The sequence below is a fragment of the Syngnathus floridae genome, chromosome 2, assembly GCF_059516105.1.
Source record: "Syngnathus floridae isolate MCC-2025c chromosome 2, RoL_Sflo_1.0, whole genome shotgun sequence".
In the NCBI taxonomy this organism is placed as follows: Eukaryota; Metazoa; Chordata; class Actinopteri; order Syngnathiformes; family Syngnathidae; genus Syngnathus; species Syngnathus floridae.
Genome location: NC_142414.1, coordinates 8,907,857 through 8,929,607, shown reverse-complemented (window position 1 = coordinate 8,929,607; position 21,751 = coordinate 8,907,857). Strand labels below are relative to the sequence as shown.

At 44.2% G+C, this 21,751-nt stretch overlaps 3 protein-coding genes and 1 long non-coding RNA gene across 7 annotated transcripts; 3 read left to right on the top strand and 1 right to left on the bottom strand.

The window, feature by feature from the left end:
- Window positions 1–266: 266 nt before the first annotated feature.
- Window positions 267–3,337, top strand: LOC148401589 (growth/differentiation factor 8-like). 2 transcript variants are annotated; one of them, XM_088363506.1, is made up of 3 exons: window positions 267–638; window positions 1,521–1,885; window positions 2,238–3,337. In XM_088363506.1, the coding sequence occupies exons 1-3, from the start codon at window positions 308–310 to the stop codon at window positions 2,616–2,618; spliced, it is 1,077 nt and encodes a 358-aa protein (XP_088219632.1). In that variant the 5' UTR covers window positions 267–307; the 3' UTR covers window positions 2,619–3,337. The 2 variants fall into 2 exon arrangements, with proteins under 2 accessions (XP_088219632.1, XP_088219622.1); XM_088363496.1 differs by having other exon boundaries at window positions 1,518–1,885.
- A 1,700-nt stretch (window positions 3,338–5,037) lies between these two features.
- On the top strand, window positions 5,038–11,346 carry stat1a (signal transducer and activator of transcription 1a). 2 transcript variants are annotated; one of them, XM_088401347.1, is made up of 24 exons: window positions 5,038–5,168; window positions 5,585–5,712; window positions 6,394–6,538; window positions 6,805–6,900; window positions 6,974–7,057; window positions 7,137–7,215; window positions 7,298–7,389; window positions 7,547–7,698; window positions 7,778–7,936; window positions 8,018–8,110; window positions 8,194–8,253; window positions 8,330–8,350; window positions 8,443–8,533; window positions 8,719–8,760; window positions 8,841–8,930; window positions 9,010–9,108; window positions 9,294–9,429; window positions 9,515–9,570; window positions 9,712–9,809; window positions 9,902–10,041; window positions 10,109–10,297; window positions 10,381–10,456; window positions 10,538–10,591; window positions 10,717–11,346. In XM_088401347.1, the coding sequence occupies exons 2-24, from the start codon at window positions 5,585–5,587 to the stop codon at window positions 10,718–10,720; spliced, it is 2,184 nt and encodes a 727-aa protein (XP_088257473.1). In that variant the 5' UTR covers window positions 5,038–5,168; the 3' UTR covers window positions 10,721–11,346. The 2 variants fall into 2 exon arrangements, with proteins under 2 accessions (XP_088257473.1, XP_088257465.1); XM_088401339.1 differs by having other exon boundaries at window positions 10,538–10,628.
- Window positions 11,347–12,148: 802 nt separating this feature from the next.
- glsa (glutaminase a) lies at window positions 12,149–20,819 on the bottom strand. Of its 2 annotated transcripts, none has more exons than XM_088401358.1 (18): window positions 20,492–20,819; window positions 18,506–18,602; window positions 18,065–18,183; window positions 17,253–17,382; window positions 17,111–17,190; window positions 16,867–17,030; window positions 16,472–16,530; window positions 16,107–16,139; window positions 15,857–15,915; window positions 15,720–15,786; window positions 15,276–15,326; window positions 15,031–15,207; window positions 14,669–14,800; window positions 14,357–14,449; window positions 14,170–14,231; window positions 14,019–14,095; window positions 13,870–13,933; window positions 12,149–13,500 (listed from the first exon to the last, which is right to left on the bottom strand). In XM_088401358.1, exons 1-18 carry the CDS (start codon window positions 20,701–20,703, stop codon window positions 13,353–13,355), a joined length of 1,824 nt encoding a protein of 607 aa, XP_088257484.1. In that variant the 5' UTR covers window positions 20,704–20,819; the 3' UTR covers window positions 12,149–13,352. The 2 variants fall into 2 exon arrangements, with proteins under 2 accessions (XP_088257484.1, XP_088257492.1); XM_088401366.1 differs by having other exon boundaries at window positions 18,506–18,596.
- On the top strand, window positions 14,833–18,224 carry LOC148401587 (uncharacterized). Its single transcript, XR_015863554.1, has 4 exons — window positions 14,833–15,930; window positions 16,015–17,208; window positions 17,289–17,352; window positions 17,492–18,224. It is a non-coding gene; the product is annotated as an uncharacterized LOC148401587 (long non-coding RNA).
- Window positions 20,820–21,751: the final 932 nt, after the last annotated feature.

The window sequence follows — 21,751 nt, the reverse complement described above, 5'->3', positions numbered from 1 at the left end:
CACCACTTAAAGCGCCCCAGACCAACCCTTAAAATAAACTTCTACTGAACTTTCCCTGACTTTTTTTTTCAGAATTCCTTCTGCCTGGACTACGGCTCCAGTTGCAGTTGAAAATACAAAAAAAGTTTGAAACTATGATTTCTATAAAACTATCTCAGGCATCATACGGTATTTAACGGGGGGGGGGGGGGCACCCAGTCCTACCTCTTTAAATCTGCTTTGAGATCAAATAGCCAATCATAGAGTGCTGAGGGCAGAGACAACATTCCATTATATAGTGTCAACCCACCAAGCACTTGTGTCCAAGATGCTCCTCTTGCTCGGTGTGGCTGCTGCCATTCTATCTGCGGGCTCCTCCAGGGAGTTGAACCGGACCTCCGGGCTGATGGCGGAAGGCATAGAAGCGTGCTCAGCCTGCGAATTCCGCGAGCACAGCAAGCAGATGAGGCTGTACAGCATCAAGTCGCAGATCCTCAGCATCCTACGGCTGGAGCAGGCACCCAACATTAGCCGGGATATGATCCGCCAGCTGCTGCCCAAAGCGCCGCCTCTTACGCAGCTCTTGGATCAGTACGACCCGCGGGTGGAAGATGAGGAGCACGCCACCACGGAGACCATCATCACCATGGCAACCAAGTGTAACTAACCCAACACATTCATTTCTTAAACTATAAATTGGGGGCAGAAATTGAGGACGTCTCACTTTAGACTTAACAAAGCAATATGACCATCTGTGAGTGCAACTTGTATTTGGTGGTGTATTTGAATTTTCAGGCATGTTAGGTTCACTCAAGACTTCATTGTCCTTAGAGTAACTGTAATTTATAATAACTAACGTGAGAGTAACTGGTTGCCTATAATCTGCAATTATCTGCTAATGGCGAGCAACCAGACCAGATTTTACAAAGTGGTTTGTCAGCTCCCTCTGCTGGTACACAAAAAGAATACATCACCAAATTAAAACGAGATAAAATCCATTTACAACATAAAATACAATCGATCACATTAAAATGTTTATTTGGGCACAGTACGTTTTAACTGAGTGATTAAATGCTGTCATCTACAGTTTATTTTAAATTTCCTGACACACTACAGTTCAAATATAGATTAGTTGTATTTAACTTTGACGTGCATTGGTATTTAATCTTCAAGAGATATTACAATCAAATTGTTTTGGATGCTTTAATCAAGTAGCAGTTTTAAATTAATTTGCCTGTATTAACAAAAATCCAATTTAACTTTTCTACTTGGAGCACAATGGCTCCTAACCAGAAATTTAGTGGCGCAAGTTGAACATTTACAAAGGCACATGGATCAAAAATTGACTTGCAAATTAGAGGTAGTCTAGAGTCTGATTTACAGTAAGGGCAGTGTTACTGTTCAAACTGGCCACACGATTGACATGGCTCAAAATAATAAGAAAAAACATTTTTGGAATGGCAGTTGTATTTTGGCCTATAACAGGAACGTGGAAGTTGTTGATATTTAGTTAAACACTTGCTGTGAATGTTCTCCAGCAGACTCCATCGCAACGGGAAGGCTGTCCTATTGCCTGTTCACCCTCAGTCCAAAGATCCACACAGAGAACATTCTGAGCGCTCAGCTGTGGGTTCATCTGCGGCCAGTCCATATGGTCACAACCGTCTTCCTGCAGATCTCACGACTGAAACCCGACAGGGAGGGAAACAACACCCGGGTCAGAGTGCGCTCTTTAAAGGTGGACACCGATGCTGGCGCTGGTTCTTGGCAGAGCATGGACATCAAGTCTCTGCTGCAAGCATGGCTGCGTCAGCCAGATAGCAACTACGCTATCGACATCAATGCTTTCGATCCTCAAGGAGAAGACCTGGCAGTCACGTCTGCAGAGCCTGGAGAGGAAGGCCTGGTGAGGGCACCGCTTAAAACCGTTTCAGGGATTTCCAATTGGCCCGCTAAACAATATGAGAAGAATCCATATCGGCATCCAGAGTGACGTAATGTGATTAGCATATCGACATCACAGTCAGGAACGCCAGGCTCGAATTGGGTAGATCTTCCGTCTGCATTCTAAAAACACGACTCTTGGGTTAGCTGAAGAGTACAATTTGTGACTAACTAGCGACGAGTCCCGGGCGTACCGCCTCTGTCTCAAAGTCAATTGGCAATAGGAATAATAGAAAATAAAGCTCTGGGAAAATTAAGAGAATGATCACTTTTTCCAATGCAGAATAACATGTCACAACCGATTTCCTTTCCAGCAACCTTTCATTGAAGTCAAAATCCTGGACAGTCCAAAGCGATCCCGCCGTGACTCGGGTCTAAACTGCGACGAAGAGTCAGCGGAAACTCGCTGCTGCCGCTACCCGCTCACTGTGGACTTTGAGGAGTTCGGCTGGGACTGGATCATCGCACCCAAGCGCTATCGAGCTAACTACTGCTCGGGAGAATGCGAGTTCTTGCACCTGCAGCAATACCCGCATGCGCACCTGGTCAACAAGGCCAACCCACGCGGCACGGTGGGACCCTGCTGCACGCCCACAAAGATGTCGCCCATTAACATGCTCTACTTTAACCGCAAGGAGCAGATCATCTACGGAAAGATCCCGTCTATGGTGGTGGACCACTGCGGTTGCTCCTGATGCACTGATGGATTTCAAGCACCTTCAACGATTTGTAACAGCAGAGTACTGTGCTGGATGATTGGACAGCGCTACCTTGACTTAATGAGGATTTTTCTTTTTAGTTAGGGGGGGGGGACACCGCTTCATAATTTCTTTACTTTGTGAAACTAGATCTGACCGAGTAAAATTGAAAAAGGGTACACAGAGCTTGGGATCTGCCCTCCATCTGCATTGTGTTGCTAACCTGCTAGCTCTAACAGCTCAGGAGCTAGCCACGATTTTGTAAAAAAAAAACTAGTGATCCAAAAAAAAGAGTAAAATTCTGACTGACATGCTTTCATGGTGATCAAGCCAACTTCACGTAAGCTTCAATAAGGGACACCGTGACTTTTGGCGTACAGTAAATGCACTTCAAGCTGGAGTTGCAAGAATTGAACGTAACCTCATTTCTGTTCACTGACATACGTAAATGGCAGCACGTCAATGCTGCTCTATTGCTTGCATGACTTGTTGATGATGGCATGTGGCCAAAAATTGTCTGGTGTTGTATTTTTTTGGGGGGGGGTTAAAAACAAACAATGAACTCATATCAGCGAGCTTATCAACTTACCGATTAGAGCTGTCACTTGGGTAACTTCGCTTCGTATGCAGCCGTCCACATGTTAAGACATAAAGCGTTGTTGTTATTGTTGTACCACAGCAAACACTATCTTTAATAAAACCGGTTTATTTCTTTATATAGCCGACACAATTTTTTTCATAATTAGAACACAAACAATGTGTTATTTGAGGGAACTGGAACAATGGGGAACAATGATTAGCTAGGAGCATGGTCACGAAACAATGTAAACTTATAAGTCAAGGTAACACTGTATTTGGTTTGATACAAAGAGGCGAGATGTGTGGGCCGCCCTGCTGCTTTCTGTCTGGTTTGAGTTTTGGCCCAAAAAAAAAAGCCTGCAGGATGTCAAGCATGTGCCTCTATTTGATCAACAATGACCCGAGTGCTCTTTCCTCCTTGCTTGCAAAACAAATGCTAAGAATCAAACGGCATTAATTTATCAAGAAACTTAGGGAGGCTGTGTATAATTTGTAACTACTTTATAGATATACTTGAGCGAGCAATAGTTTTCATGTTCATCCAAACACAAAAATGGTCTGGAGAACGGGGATTGGTATTGCACCATTCTTATCCGATTCAATTCCAAGGTGGTTGTTAGGTTCGGAAAATGCAAAAACAGATTGACGTTTTTACACAGTCTGTGAAATTCCAGGTGATGCCCTGTATGCACCACTTTGGGCTCAAGCCTGCAGGAATTAAACTGAGATAACAAAATAAGAATAAAAATACATTCATCTCCACAGGAGGTTTTGTCTTGATTTGATGCTGAGAGCAGATGTCCTGGCTGTTGTTGTACTTCACGGGGATTTGTGACCTAAACGCTCGGCTGGAACAATGTGTCCGCAAATGACATTTCTCTCAATTATTGCCCTGAACTTGAGTTCACATCCTGTAATGTTGAGCTGCAGCAACACTGTATGTTCAAGTTGTCACTGCATGCAACTGAATCGCCATCGATGTAGGCCTTGTCTATTGGGGACTTTTCAGTATTATGACTCCTTTTAACAACTTAAAAAAACATTACAATCTGTAACACTAGTAAATTAATCAATTAATTAATCTTCTGAACTATACGGAAGAGGATTAGGGCCAGTGAAGAAGAAAAAAAAGGGAGGGGGGTGCCAAGATTCTGACTTTCTTTTTCCTCAGAATTCTGACTTTAGAAGCAAGACCATATTTCAAGATAAAACAAAACGTATTCATAAGCATTTTATTTACTTTAAGCAAAAATATTAAGTCGTTTGGAAACCTACACCAGAAAGGAACATTTAAGTAGGAATTGTGTTATAACACTTGTGTGTGAACTTTATTGCGTTTATTCCAGCGACAGAACACTGCAACACATTGCATTCCTCAAATCTGTCTGGTGTGCAGTAATATTGCATTCCTGGAAACTATAATTTAGATATATATAGCGCCCCTAACTCCCACGACAATTCAACGAAACAAGCGTACAACGTAAGTTTCGCTTTGCAGTTCCTTTCGGTTTCTCTGAAAACACGTGGTCTTCATCCTGGCCGTTCCAATAACTGTTACTCCCCCTGTCAACGAGTCTTTATTTCATTTTAAATAAAAATAAATACACATTTTAAGTATAATTACAACACTAAAAAATACACAGAAAAAAATCACATTTTTACGTTTGGTTTTGTGCCGCACCAATTCATTTGAGACACAATAGCTCAATTTGGTAGTCTTAGGTTAAGGGGTAAATCCGGCAGGACTGAACAGCCGCTCTTCAACAATTTGATTGGCTGTTCTAAGAAATGGGCGTACCATTGTCATGCAATCTCGACGGTGATTGGTTACTTTCAGTGACACAGGCGAACTGAAAAAAATCGCTGTCAGAAGAAAAAACAAGAAGCCAGAGGAGGAAGCAGCAGAGAATAAGCTCCTGTTTACTTTTTCCCATTCTGTTGAGTCTTCGTTCTACCTACTTCCAGACAGTAAGTTTCAATATTTGTTATCCTCCTCCTTTGGAATGTTGTACATTTGCGTGCTTAGTCAAGTAATACAAGTGAACCTCTTAATAAAACAAACCTATTTTGTTGTAAACCTAGCAAACAACTGCACGTAATGTAGTTATTTAAATAGCTACTATAAGGGCAAATTGACGATTGTCACCCAAAATGAAGTAACTAGTACACATACTGTACTTCAGTTGATTTTATATATATATATATATATATATACATATATATATATATATATATACATACATACATACATACATACATACATACACACACACACACACACACACACACACACACACACACACACACACACACACGCGCGCGCACACACACGCACACACACACACGCCTTCAAGCTTTGATTGAATTTACCCATTGTGTTGGAGATGGCTCAGTGGAACCAGCTTCAGATGCTGGACTCCAAGTACCTGGAGCAGGTGGATCTGCTGTACGATGACTCGTTCCCCATGGACATCAGAGCGTACCTGAGCAAGTGGATCGAGAGCATCGACTGGTGAGGGTCCTCAGACCGTGTACATTCTGCGCATAGTTGACCGCAAAGCACAGCGGAAATCATCAAGCGGTTGATGGTGACAAACAAAAGCAAAACGCCATAGACAGGCTTACAAATATCATCTGTGTTGTTGTGTTACAACTTGTGAACACAACAGTCGGTGTCGGTATGCCTAAAATTGCCAATCAGAAGGCGCTGCACAATCACATTGAGTTGTCATCATACACAACTTTGCTTCATTTTTAAAGTCTTTTTATTTACGTTTTTACTTTTTTTTAACAATTTACAATATTGTTCGAATAGGGACAGTATAATTTATCATCTAAATAAATCGACAACTGGGGATACGCCAACAATGACTGTCAAAAATCAGCATTGCCTACCCAAAATATGAATACAAATTTTTTACAACCTGCAAATAGCTCAATCCATGGAGGCCGAACTACAAGCATCAAATCTTAACTGACGTCGCTCATATAGTCAAAGTTGCATGACACGCTGGCAACAAATAGAGGCTGGAATCGGATTGAGAAAAAAAATAAAAATCTGGCATTCCCATATACCGGACGCACAGCAGCACCTCAGAGGAACAAAGCAATAAATGTCTATATTTTCCTGGAACAAATATTAGAGTCTAATATTTATTGTGTTGTGATCAATGCATCTGGTGTACATCTTTAGGGACTTGGTGATGGACCAAGAATCATTAGCTGTCGTCCGCTTTCATGAACTCCTGGCCCAGCTGGATGACCAACACAGCCGCTTTTCTCAGGAGAACAACTTCCTGCAGCAACACACTTGCCGCAAGATCAAGCGCAATCTGCAGGTCGCCTTCGCCCACACAAAATGAATATACCCAAAATAAACGCAAACCATTTCATCATAAATGTTTTTTTGTTTCTTGAGTTTTTTTTGTTTTCAGTATTCAAATGTTTTCCTAGTACTATACTACTAGTTCGATCATTTTTGTTTCGTTTAGCATTTTCATGCTTTATCTTTCACAAAAGGCCCGGCTGGCACTTGAATTGACCTTGTATATAATACGATGACAATGAAGCTAATCTGTTCCGCTCTGATCTGCTTTGTTTCCAGGATAAATTCCAGGACGACCCTGTGCACATGGCCATGATCATTTCAAAGAACCTCAAAGATGAGCGTGTGATCCTGGCATGCGCAAAGAGCACCATGGTAAAACTACACTTGAACTTGGAACAAAGCCACTGAACGGATGGCTTTGGATTGACAAATGTAAAAATGGCAGGAGGGCGAAGGGATGGTGTCAGCCATGGTGGTGGAGAAGCAGAAGCTGGATGGCAAAATGAAGGAGATGAAGGAAAGAGCTCAGGTGACACATTTGCCACACTTGATACTTCAGGTTCCACTTTGGGGATGTTGCCAATATTCTTCCCAAATTGGTGTCTCAGTTGGCAGATCAAAACATCAAAAACCTTGAAGATCAGCAGGATGAATACGACTTCAAGTTCAACACTCTGAGGAACCGAGGTGAGACCCGCCAACGAGGCTAAGATGTCAGCGTACGTGTGGCACCATTGGAGGTGTTTCAAGAGCTTGTGCGTTTGCGCAGAGAACGAACTTCATGACATGATGCCCAAGGAAGTGGAGAAGGAGAAGATGATCATCATGAAGATGTGTTTGGATCTGAAAACAAAACGACAGGTTGGTTCATCCTTGGATTTATGCCGGCAAAGGCTTGTCGGAAAAAAAATAATTGCTGAAATACAAAAGGTTTTGGTCCAAGCGGAATGTTTTTCTACTCGGAGAAGATGACGGGCCGACTAAGTCACGGCAACCTTTATGTCCTTTATGTCCTCAGGACGTGATTGTCCAGCTGACGGAGCTCCTGAATGTGACTCAAGCGCTGGTGTCGGACCTGATCTCCGAGGAGCTGCCCGAGTGGAAGCGCCGGCAGCAGATTGCCTGCATCGGCGGCCCGCCCAACGCCTGCCTAGATCAGCTGCAGAACTGGTGAGCGCCTCCGCCGCCCACGTACACTGGACCTCGACCTGAGAGATTTTCTCACCGCCAACTCGTGGTCCCCCTGCAGGTTCACTACGGCAGCAGAGACCCTCCAACAGTTTCGCCAGCATCTCAAGAAGCTGCAAGAGCTGGAGCAGAAGTTCACGTATGAAAACGACCCAATCACCCTGAAGAAAGACTTACTGGAGGCCCGAGGCCTGGAGCTGCTGAAGAACCTCCTCTCCAAGTAATGTCTGCCATCCACTACCGGCCAGTCAGTTGTCCATGTGTTGCGCTGACGCGTTGTGTGGTTCTTTTCTGTGAGCAGCGCTTTGGTTGTGGAGCGGCAGCCCTGCATGCCCACCTACCCTCAGAGGCCGCTGGTGCTGAAAACCGCCATTCAGTTCACGGTCAAACTACGGTAAGAAGGGAAAAAAAAAACATTCGGCAAGTTCTACGTTTAGGCCGTATTCCATTTTCTCTCACTCTGCGACGTGTCTTCAGGTTCCTGGTAAAGTTGCCCGAGTATAACTACCAGCTCAAAGTCAAGGCAGTCTTCGACAAGTACGATCTCACGCTCCCACGCCAATACATTGTTGTTGTTGAACTTGTCACTCATGTGCCGTGTTGACCTTTTTAGGGATGTGACAGACAAGAAAGGGTCAGTGTGTTTGAAACGCAGCCGTCAAGTCAAGTCGCCTACATCCTTCCGTGCGGAGCGGCAGCGAGCAATCCATGTGTGTTGTCTTTTAGGTTCCGCAGGTTCAACATCTTGGGAACAAACACCAAAGTCATAAACATGGAGGAGTCCAATGGCAGCCTGGCAGCAGAGTTCAGACACCTGGCAAGTATTGTTTGATTTCACCGGCTGGGGTAATAGACACTAAATCTGGTGAAATTCATATTCCCAGTTCCTTTTTCTCATCATTTTGACAAGGAACAATGCGACCGATTGAATGTCGGCGTCGGTTTCCGTTTGTTTGGACTATTTGCAGGATGTCCGCTCAAACTGTCCCTCTTCCCCCACAGCAATTAAAAGAACAGAAAGTTCCAGGAAACCGAACCAGTGAGGTAAGGATTGTTGACTGTGGTTTAGACCACTCGGGTCAGTCTGCGGAATACTCTTGACACGGGCGTGTCGATGAGTCTAGGCTCCATTGATCGTCACAAAGGAGCTTCACTCACTGAGCTTTGAGTCGGAGCTGCAGCTCAGTCAGTCCGGAACCAGGATCATGCTGGAGGTGAGACTGGGCATTGTGGTAGAGGACTGCTTGCGCCGCCCAAAGGAAACAAACAATTTGCCCCTTGTCTGCGTCTCAGGCGCTGTCGCTGCCTGTGGTGGTGATCTCCAACGTGTGCCAGCTCCCCAGCGGCTGGGCCTCCATCCTGTGGTACAACATGCTCACCAGTGAACCCAAGGTAAGCACATCTCCACACTCGAGGTTGGCCACATAGATGGAAGCTTGTGCGAGCAGCCACACTTCAAAGTTTAGAGAAGGTCAAATATCGTTATTCTGGACTTGAGGTTCATGCTGAAATTTCATTCCAAAGCCCTCACTCTGTGTGAGCAGTCAAAGAAAGTCCCTTTTGGTCTCCCCTGCCAGAACCTGCAGTTCTTCCTGTCTCCCCCGGCAGCCAAATGGTCCGAGTTGTCCGAAGTTCTGGGCTGGCAGTTCTCCTCTGTCACCAAGCGAGGGCTGAACCAGGAGCAGCTCAACATGCTGGCTGACAAGCTGCTGGGTCAGATTCACCGCCGCAAATAGCACCCACACACACACCAAAGCATGGAAACGAGCCTCTTCTTGGCATCTCCAACTCTCTGCAGGTCACAAAGCACAGAGGAACCCAGACGGTCTAGTTCCTTGGAACAAGTTCTGCAAGGTGAGACACGGAAGTAATCACAGAGCCACGTCGATGGCCAAAATGCAAATCCTCCTTTCCGACTGAGGTTTCGCTCGTTGGCTCGCGGTGCTGTGAGGTGACGAGCTTGCGTCCACTAAGACAAGCATTGCTTTTGTGTAGCCTCAAAATGCCAACGAGAAAGCTTTTTCCTTCTGGTTGTGGATCGAAGGCATCCTGGATTTGATTAAGCGACACTTGCTTTTCCTCTGGAATGACGGGTGAGTTGTTCCTGTGTGGAATCTCAAGCGGCCTTGCACACGCTCTTCTCTTGATCAAAGTTGAAATATGGGGAGGGGGGGGTTCTGTCCAGATTCATCCTGGGCTTCATAAGCAAGGAGCGCGAGAAGGCCTTGCTGAGCGACAAGTGCCCGGGGACCTTCTTGCTCAGGTTCAGCGAGAGCAGCAAAGAAGGTGCCATTACCTTCACATGGGTCGAACATGACATACACGGTAAGCTCCTCTTAACACGCTTCACTCGGGTGTGTTCAGATGATTCCGGCATGACTTTGCCTTTCAGGCAATCCCATCTTCCACTCGGTCGAGCCGTACACAAAGAAAGAGCTGACTGCCGTTTCGCTGGCCGACATCATCCGCACTTACAAGGTGATGGCGACCGACGACATCCCCGACAACCCGCTGCGCTTCCTCTACCCCAACATCCCCAAAGACGCGGCCTTTAAGAAGTACTACACCAAAAACTCGGAGTGTAAGACCTGCCTTCTGTTCTTTTCCCCCCATTCAATGGGGACACTATTAAATGTACGCAATTTGGGTCCGACGGGCCTCCAGCTCCAGAGCCCATGGATGTGGACAACACAGAAAAGAGCGGCTACATGAAGACTGAGCTCATATCAGTCTCACAAGTGTAAGTGGTTTTTTTCAAATGATGAGTGTGTCGCATGACTGAGCTCTTGACTCGACACTGACTCGTATCTCCACGCCGCAGACATCCGGCCCGACTGCAAGAGAAATTGCTGCCCATGTCGCCCGATGACTACAGGTACTTGGAGTCGGTCAGTCGAGCAGATCTTAAAGTGGTGAGGGGAGGCCAGCTTCAGGATGAATCCAATGTACCAATCAAAGCAATCCAAGCTAACAATGTCTTTTTTGTGTCTTTCTTCCCAGGTGACAGAGTTGGAGGATCAAAACTGAGCTGCTCTGCCCTGCTTCCTTCTAGCAGACAATGTGTTAATTCTTGAGATTGACAAACAAGACACTCTCTTACTGTGTATATACAATGCAATTAGAAACGCGTGCAAAGAAATGCAAAACGGTCCTCATGCGGCCGACTCACTATGGTGAACATCGCAATCACTGTTGAACATATGTAGAAGTTAATGGATTATATTAAAAAGTATCACTCAGTTTAGTTTATTACTATTGAGCAATGAAAGGTATAGTATGGTTTCATTTCCTACTCAGTTTGGACCGGTCTACCTTAAAGAAGAAAACAAACTATGCTATGTGTGTGTTCTACTTCACAATATGTTCTCAAGCTAACTTGCTCTACTGACTCGCTATAACAGTTTTTAATAGACTGGGTCTCTGAATGGGCTTCTGAAATGTGAAGACAGCTTGTTTGTTGGTGCACTTAGTCACTTGCAGGCCTTGTAAGAAGTGGCAAAACATTTGTACACACACCAGTTACGTTCTTTTTGTCCTTGGTCATAACTTGTCATTGTAGCATGTCCCTCCTTATAGTGTTTCGCTAACTACGCTGTGTGAAATAAGTGGTGAAATAGTACTTGATGTAAACATTGTACACATTTATCGTCTATTTTCAGCACTCACTGAATATTATATAGTACATGACCCTTCACACTGTCATAATGGGGTATTGATAAAAAACTGTTATCAGTTAAATTAGTGTACGACCAGCATTTTGTCTCAAGTCACAACTCAGTATTTCATTTTTCATGTGTCTAACATCTTTCCAAATAAGCTAATTTCACGGTGGCTTGATGGTCCAGCCATGATGCCATTTCAATTACATTTACTCTTTTGTGATTAAAGAGGAAATTGATCATCTGGCACAAACACGTATACATCTTACATATTAACAAAATGACATCTATAACACAATGAACAAATCTTTAACTGTTTTAATGTACAGGATTTCCGCCGTTTCCACACGGACTCATTTCACTAACGGACGAGTACAAATAACAGCGGGAGGAGCCTGCGAGCAACAGCTGAAGAGCAGAGCTTTCTAGACTGGCAGGGGCAGTTTGCGATTAATGGTAGGTTTTGCGGTCTCAGTTGTTGTTTTTGACCTCATTCGGAAGAGTTTCAGATACAAAAAGACATCCCTCTGTGGTAGCAAACTAATGGACAACTAGTGTGTGTTCCGATCGTCACCATCTGATGAAGGCGGAAGTACACGCCGAAACATGTCAGATAATTCAACCTAAATAATCTGTGATAAAAGAACCAGAAAAATAATATATAAGTGAATACAAAATGAACGTAGTACAACCACCTACGTATGCTAATTTCTGGGATTTATTTGAAACCTTTTTTTTCTCCAACAAATGAAGGAAAAGGAGAGAGGAACCAGTCAAAGTGTATATATTTAATCTGTTGGATTGTTTCTGGGAAACCAAAACATTAAATCACAGCAGCAACGACAAACAACTGTGGAAATCAGTTGAACTTTTTTGTCTGTTAAATTTTATTGTGCTTCTACATTGTTTGCAGCATTGTTTTGAAACATCCAAAACACAGACGTGACTTTTTTTTTTTTTAAATTAAGGTCTTCATATAGGGCCAACACCTTCCTGAGTCATGGGCATTAGCAAACCTATGTGAGTAATTTACAAAATTTTGCTGGTCCGTCCATAGTTAGCGGCCTGGGCAGCCGTCCATCATTGTCAGTCTGTAATTTCTTCAAGATAAACTAGTGGGCATTCCTTCAACCGGATTAAATGGATGCCCCTGTTTCACTGGCAACTGACAGAAACACGCCTAGACTGTCTTGCGTGTTTGTAATAACGACAGGCAGTTCATTCTGCCCACCTCTGGAAGCAAATTTCCCAAATGTGATACTTAGCGATTTATGCAGCATCAAACTGTGTCACAACATCAAATTAAAAAACAAAAAACATCCAACAGCGCCAACATAAAACTTCATTTCAAGCGAATGGGTCATTAGCTCCACTTTGATTAGTTAAACTGTTCCAACAAATTCCTGAACTTTGGCTCAATGTTGACATCTTTATACCAAGAAAACATATTTTGGAGGTTGTAAACGGCAACTACATTTTACACTCATAATATTTGGGAATGATATCTTGGTCAAGTCTTAATCCACCATGGTGCTACATGGTGAGCCATAATTGGTCAATTTTAAACACACGCAAACAAATATAAATACCAACACACACACACACACCGTGTGTCAGGAGACGATACATTCCACCATATGACGATGTTGAAAATGCAGAGGTTTTGTCTACACCAACTGTCTAAAACGAAATAGCATACCAGCTGCCACTAAATGAAGCCAGCATTCAGTTTGCGGCTGGTAACATCCTGCAGGAGACTACAAAAGTAAATCTGGCGGAATATTACAGTAGCACTTCCACCTAAAACTACTCCAACATACACTGAAGTGAAAGTACAACACCAGCTAACAACAACATGATCAAGAGCTTCTGCTTAGGTTTGCTGTAATCACAAATTCAATATACTGTAAGTTTATAGTTTTTATCACCGTATTATGTGCAAGCCGCTTTGAAGCGGTGATGCACCCTCCAGAGGGTTCACAGCAAGCTATCGAGGTTCTTCTCTGCCTTCTCCGTTGTCGCTGGGGTCTCCGGAGGACTGTATAGATTGTGATAATCGCGCAGGATGGTGACCACATCATGGTGGCCGAAGTGAACCGCCTCGTCCATCGGCGTATTGCCCCACCTGCGGCACGAGTCATCAGAAACAGCACGGCAAAATACGATGTGGCAAAAGCGGTCTTATTTTGTTACGTTTTATGATTTCCAATCTAGATTTAAAACTTGCATTTATCAAGGTATTTGACAGCATTTCATTAACAAAATAATTTTCTTGCGATGTGCACTCTTTTACTAATTTGATGTCAAATTTACTTTTTATTGCTCTCCTTTACCTTATGTGTATTCTTTTGCCTTTAAATGTTCTATTGTGTTTTAACTATGTGAAGCACATTGTATCAAATGAAATGGAATGTATTTACGAACAGAACTTCAATAATGATTCAATGAAAATAAAATTGCCGTGCTCGTGAGGTATGTACTTTAAACTGTTCACCTGTCTCTGGGGACCGGGTTGACCTTGCAAGCCTCGAGCAAAAAGCGAACCACCTCGCCGTGGCCTGAAAGACAAATCAAAACCCAATATGTACAACATCAGCTTCCAAAGATTGAAACTGTGGGATCCAAAAGTTGTTTGAGCTTCACCTTCGGCCGCAGCCACGTGCAGAGCCGTCCTGGAGTCATAGTCCCTCTGCTCCATGTCCATGGACGACAAGGCGAACCTGCAGTGGCAAAACGCAGATTGAGAAGGGATACGAGACAAACAGAAGTCAGACATCTTGACGCAACGGCGTACCTCCTCAGGGCAGACACGTCTCCGGTATAGGCAGCAAATAACAGATTGATCACAGACTTCACCTGAAAGGATCCAAGGGGGCCAATTTAGCAAGTTGATGACGGGCGCAAAAAGAATTGCACGTTTGGTTGGATAATCTTCCAGCAGGTGGCAGCGCAGAGCTCAACCGGGACTTGTCAGCACTCACCCTCTGATCGCCTCCCTCCCTGCGAGGATCCAGTTTCTTTGCAAAGTGTCTCAGATTATCATAGTTGTGGAAGTTGCAGAGAGAAACCAGGTCCTGCGACAAGATGACACAATCATCACGTTGGTAAAAAATAAGTAGTTTTGTGCATTGAATTGGCAGTGGACGCTATTGAAGTTCATATTTTCTATTTTTTGGAATCTTGCTTATTTATGTCATTCATTTGTAGTCATTTGTTTTTCGGGGGGATTAATATTATCCAATGTGTGAAGTTGCAAAAGTGCCTAATAAAGCAGATTGGTAAATTTGGTTTACCGTGCAGAACTGAATGCCTCGGACACTGTTGCCGAGCTTGTCGAGAGGCGGAGACCAGCACATGATGCCCATGACGTTTGGAACCACAAGCAGGATGCCGCCGGCCACCCCCGATTTCGCCGGGAGGCCCACCTGAAACCGGTTGGAGATCGGGTGAGCTGGACCGCACCACATCGTGCACCAAATGTGTTTTCTCAAACTCAAAACTGGGATTGATAATCTCTAGATGAACATACCCATAAATTTAAATTTAGTATTTGAATTTTTTGTCCCCACTGAGATAAATGGGAGCTGGAGACTTGATGCACATGGGACTCCCATTTTGTGTTCTTGATGAAAATAAGTTTGACAGCTCGACTCACGTGGAAAGCAAACTGTCCGGAGAAATCGTACATCCCACACGAGTGCATCAGGCTGAGGGTGTCGCGCACGGCCTCGGGGCTCAGCACGCGCTCTCCTGTGATGGGACAGAAGCCGCCATTGGCCAGGGTTGCCGCCATTACGCTGGCACTCTCACAGGTCACCTCAATGGAGCACAACTGGCAGGGCGACAAACGCAACGTCACCATGTCGCTCCGGAGACCTTTAGTCGCAGCTCATCTTTTACCTGGAAGTAGAAGTCCAAGATGGATGTCATGTCCGTTCCTTCGGGAAAACACTGCAAGGACAAAAAATTAAAAAAACAACAGTTAATGTGTGTAATTGCTGTTTCTAGCTAAACTGATTCATTTTTTATTTAGGTAGAAGATCTGTGTCAATTTTTTTTTTTTCACCCTTACTGGTTTTCTGACATTTTTTCACCTAATGGACAATAATTGAATACACCAAAATAATTGGTGGCTTCGAAAGTAAGGGGCAAAATATTATTATTATTGGACCAATTGCAATTTACTCATTTACTTGATCAGCCAATCACAAAGTCAAAATCACAGCTGCAGTAATCAAGACAGGAAGTGACGAATGCATAAATAGGAGTGGCAGTTTTGTTCAGGGAGAAGATGGGTGGCAGTGAAACTTGACCGATGAAATTCACGTAGAAGTTCTCTCTGACCTTCTTTTCCTTCAGATAGTAGCCGATAGCAAAGTTTCTGTCTCCGGACTCGCGCTCAGACTGGAACCTGTGAAACACAGCGCAGGCATTAGCGAATTCTCGAACTTGTTTGTATTTTGACGCGCCGATTAACTCACGTGGCGTTGCTGAAGCCGACATACTCGTTTCCTGCTAGTTTGTTCATGAAGTTCATGACCTGCAGAGTTAGCGAGTAAGTTGTGTAAATACACAGGTACCTTCACTTTTTTTTATACTTATGAACTGTGATTTTTGTTGCTCTTGTTTTGTGTTGCAGGCCAAATTTGAGGAACGAGTGAAATTCAGATTTGCTGAAATTTCCGAGAATCATCAAAAGCGGAAGTAATAAATGCTGATGGTGATACTCACGTAGTCAAACTTCTCAGCATTGCTGGCTCCTTGCTGGAACACACAAACAACACTTTGACAATTTTTATTAAGATTGTCAGTCTAACGTAATTCAAGCCTCAACAATTGTCTTTTTTTTTGTCTCGCGTTAAAGCCGCACGCCATTTTTAGTTTGTACAGCAGGGGGCGCCTTTGAGTGTGTAATTCAAGGTGACGACGTTGAGAGAGTGTGCGTGCGTGCACACGCATGTGTCCGAGTTCTCCTGCTTTCCGCCAAATCCCCTTTCAGCACGATTATAAACGTAATCTGCACTAATCTCACATTTCTGGGAAAATTGCCAAAGTAACTCAATTGAAATCAACGTTGCTGTTGTCTGTTGTGTTACCTTGATGAGAGAAGTACAGACGATGGCGCCGGCGTTCACCATGGGGTTGTGAGGTTTGTCTGCAAACAGACAGAGATCTCAACTCTTACAGAAGTGACGTTGAATTTGCGCATTTGAAAAGCAAAACAACTCCAGCTCAGAGGAAGAAAACGGAAATCCACAGGCCGCTTGGCACGCTTGACCTACTTTTTGACTGACAGCACATATTGTCCTGCGAAATCTCTTTTTGGTCATTTTGGATGAAAGTTTTGCAAAGGTTGAGTCAGAGAGAGGTAAATCAGGCAACATCCGTGCAAAGCGATCGTCCAGTGTGCTGCCCCCATCACGAGCCCTCATTAATAATTGACTCCGCCTCCAGAAACAGCTCCTCTTTTTGCATCAGCGTGCTTCCTCACCGTCCTCATTCAAGAAGAGCTTGTTGAAGCGCAGGCCGCTGGGCTCTTTGCCGATGAAGCGGTGCACGTACTCGGTGCCGTGGTCGTGGACGGCGATGGCGTATTTCAGCGGCTTGACGCAAGACTGCAGGCAAAAGGGCACCTTGGTGTCTCCCACCGTGTGCCTGCAACAAAGGCGTATTTAGCTCTGTGCTTTTTGCGTGGCAGTTGTTTGACAGTTTTGTTGGCATATCACAAAGTGTACCTTTGACCGTCGACGGTGCACAAGGAGACGGCCCACAAGTCCGGGCTGAAGCGCGCAAGCTGGGGAATGTAGTCGGCCACCTGCAGGAAGAGTTCCCGGTGAGATATTCATGTGACAAACCTCGGCCAGCCCAGTCGCTCACCTGCCCTCCTGACATGTTCTTTGCTTTGTCGTACAGCTCGTTCATGTGGCGGCAAAACGGTTGGAAGTCGGGGATGACGAATTTCTTCCGAAAGGCTTGAGTGAGCAGCACAATGTTGCTCTGCACACATCTGCGCTCAAAAGAAAACATGCGGCATTCAAAATGGCTTATGATGCATTTCTTTGCACTGCTTAAGTTAACCCGCAAGTCTTTAACATGTTTTTTTTTTCTTCTTCCAGAGCCCACTTGACCCCATTGACCTTTGCTTATCATGAGGGGGGCGGTCCTGTCCCAAGCAAATGAATCATTACGAAACGCACTCCCTCTATCGCAAGGCCAACACAAACTAATGCTTTCACTTTGATGAAAAGGGGGCGGAGCTTCGTCTGGCTACTTGCTGAGCTCCAACTCATTTTAAAAAAAAAAAAAGCAAATCATGAACTACAATATCACATCTCAATACCAAATTTGTCAATCGGTGTGGTATGGTCAAATAACGTGAATTTTTTGTTCCGTTTCAAGCTGGTTCTGCCATTCGGTGCGGAACAATGTCAGCTCGCCGGGATTTGTATCTCTCCCTGGCATGGCGGGCTGTAATCCCGCTCGCGTGGGATCCCTGTGGGGAAAACATGCAGCACTCTGCTGACTGCTCACGTGCTTCCTGCATGACGCTCAGCTCTATAAATAAGACCACAGCCACGAGGCGTCATCATGCCCTGCCTGAGGCGGCCATCGCCGTCAACCTGCTCTACCTCCAAGAATCATGCCTCTATAATCGAATCCGATCTGTTGCCGATAGTTTAAAGGCTTACTTCTTGAAGAGGTGTTTGTCCAGGGCTCCATCTGAGGTTGTTTTCATGGTTATCTTCAGCATCTCCATACATTCTTTCAGCCGGGGGTCTCCTGTGCGAAGCCCCGTGGCTTTGAGAGCCTGTGGAGGGAAGGCGAGAGGGTGGGCTGAATAATTCATTAAGTAAATAAATAAATAAAATAAAATAAACAATGCATTGCACTTTTTGTGGAGAAGTTTTGGGTTTCAAATTAAATTTCATTGGGAAGTAAGCAAATGCTATCTTCCTTCAACCTGGTCAGGCCTTTCCGGTAATGGGCTCTTCATATTCAACTGTACTTAAACGGAATCTGCTCGTTTTTGTCAGGATTATGCAGGATTACTTTGCCCCCAACTATAAATAGTCAACATTCCATTTGTTCTGCCCAATTCATGGCATTTTGCTAGCCTTGAAAGGACTCACTGTGGTGAATTTGTGTGCTGGGATCTTCTCTTGGCCTTCAGCTATGGTGTAGAAGAGCAAGTCCTCTAGGCTGGGTAGAATACCTGCCTTCCTTCTCCTGCATGAGACACACAGACGGAAGATGTGGCATGGGTAACTCACAAGTCGAGTTGCGTTTCCAGCATGTGCGGCAAATTGTTCTTGCTAGACTACCAGCCAGGGGGTGTGACAGTTTTGCAATCAATCGCAGAGTCTGCATCAGTGCAGCCGGCGGTTTAATTTTGGAAGGTCAAATCAAAGCAATACAAAATCGGGAATGTGAAACGTTCCCACGGAGATGCACTGATGTCCGAGCCTGGCTGGTACTCGCAGCAGCAAAGCCAGTTAGTTGGGTCAGGACGGCGCCACGGGGAAGGAGGGGGGCGGTTAGGAACACTCAGCTATGATTCAAATCGACGTCTGATTGGGATTTGCACAAAGCTGTCTGCTTTCGGGCCTCTGGAGTGCATTATGGGAGACGTGCCGGTGCACTCACAATTTGGATACTTTGAGACACTTTCTCTTCTGGAGCTAAGATAATCAGTAAGATGAACTACAGAGGAGGTGAGATGGCAAGGAGTGAATGAAGTGGCGGAGATGGACGAGGCAAAAGAGCCAAGCAAGCAGCTTGTGGTTATTTAATGGAAGCAAGTGGGGTGGGTGGGCTACTTCTACTGATGGAAAACATACCAAAAGTCAAATTAAAGTAGAAAGATACTTACAAAGCAAAGCAAGCGGATCAACATAAGGAAGAGAATGTGCAGAGGAAATATTAATGAGTTTGTGACAATGAACAATACATCAGGTACAACCGACACAAATCAATGTGCACATTTTCTTCAGCAATCCATTTTATTAATCAATGTGAACTCGGAACACATGAATGATTCCTCACAACAGTTACCAACAATGACTTGACAAGGTCAGAAAGTCAGTATGCACCACTTGATTTCTATTTAGTATATTTCTGCAAGTGCTGACATTCTTCTACAGTATTCTGAGGAAATCACAATGGCCCATCACCGTTGAGCTAATTTTGGAACAGACCTGTTGGCTACTCATGCAGGCACCATATTGCGTTAGACAGTTCCACGGAACTTTGCAGCAGAACAAGGCTTCTGTTCGTCCTCTGTTCGAAAGGAGCCCGCTAACTATTATTATTATTTATAATAATAATAATATTAATAATAATCATCATTATTATTATTATTTATTATTATTATTATTTAATTATAATTAATTATTTGATTTCATAATTGATAATAATAATACATATGTCGTTTTTTCTACCCAGAAACATGTACGTAATCAGTAGTTGTTGGGCATAGTGAAATGCTAGACAAACATAGGCTAGCCTCAAGCAAAACGTATTTTTGTTTCTGTCCGACAAGACATAAAACAACCTCGTTTCCTTAATGAGGCTTGTGTAAAGGTCCAAGGTGGAACATCTGCAACATCTGGAGCACTCACACTCATTAGTACTTTTACAGCTCAGCTCTCGCTAAATCCAAGCGATGGGTTGGAGTTTGTAGTGGTGTCAGTGCTGCGCTCCCAAAAAAGAGCCTTGTTATGGAAACCGATCTGGGAGTGACTCATTCCCTCCTGAATGTCATGACTGAAGAGCCAAATTGCTGGGCACCATGCCAGCAAGCGGATTTTTCTACAGTAAGTGTGCAAAAATCATGATCATGTAGAAATTCAAGCAGGTCAAGCTTCCATTAGCGAGATTGTCCTAAAAAAGTACAGTTCTGTTGTATTGAACTTTTTTTTGCATTGATTGTTTTTCTATCTCCCGTTTTCATATTAAAAAATCGCCAACAAATAGCTGAGAATATTTCGAGAGGCCTTATAGGTATCGTGAGCTAGCACACTTGTTCCATAGTCACTACGATCATATATTCACGAATCACGTGAAATGACATAAATTCGTGCATTGAGGTTGACCAGCAGCCGACGCGCTTTACTCACTGTTCTGTTGCAGAATCTTTGTTGGCCTCATTGTGTCCATCTGCTTTGGAGCAAAAGCTTCTGGCGGCGTGCTGCTGTGTCGCCGCGGCCGCGACCGGCGAGCGGCTCCGGTAGCCGGCTGCAGGTAGAGCGTGGACTCCGCCTGCCAAATGTCGCTTCAGATGCCTCTGAATGATCTCCTTGAGCACTGCCGTTGGCCGGAAGTGGAACATTTCAACCCTTTCGATAAAGTGAAAAGCAAAAAGAGAGCGAATCCAGCAAACAAATGAATGAGTGCGTTGGCAGGAATAACACCGAGGAGTAATGGAGTAAGCGAGTAACGGGCTGAGGGAGGATTGTCAGCGAATGGACGACGAGTTCTAGGCGTAACCTAATTAGAAATCCACGGATTTTGATTGGTTCTTGACTTCCTCACTCTCAATCCGATTGGTCAACATAGCCATCAATCATTGGAACTGTCCGGGTGCTGTACGTTTGTATATCCGGTACTTTTCATTTATTTCAACATAGACACACAGATGAATGATGACCGATGAAAGATTAATATCTTAGATGTAATTATTTATTGATGCTAATAACTATAGTTATTCGGCATATGCATCAAATTCGAGATCCAACAAATTGCAGGTTGCGGTTAAAATGTTATTTAGCATCAGCCCGTGTGCTTTGGCAGTAATGTAAGAAATATGGTGTACAGTGCACGATAGTGTTGTTATGTCGTGCTGTGACACCATGTGATCTATTTTGGTAGTGCATTACATGCGACGCAATCTGCTGCTCTTCCATCGTCAGCACTGTTACACAGCACCACCTTCTGGTCAGACGCTGTTGCTAAAATTGAAAATAGCTTCTGCCAAACGTGCATTCCCACAGCCCCACGTTATTACTGAATATTTCTGAATCATCAAAAATTGCTTTAGCACAAAATTTCGTACACTTTTATCCTCCTGGCTTGTACTGAAATGCTTTCTTGACAAGAGGTAGCCAAATGGATATTGAAGAAGCAAGCTCTTACAAGTAAAATTGCCGTGAATATTAAACGGGAATTGAAAATTGTGGAGAAAAGTGCCACTTTTCTCACTTCTCAAAGTTCATTATTGTGTGCAAGAAAAAAAAATCCCCTCCACATGGAATCACATCTTTTCAACACCCACACACTCCATGAAGCTTTCAAAGTGAGGGTGATGGGTGCGCTCGGCAGATCCCTCCCACGTTGCTCAGTGGCTGGCTGCCGCCCACCACCAGCACCGTAGAGCCGCC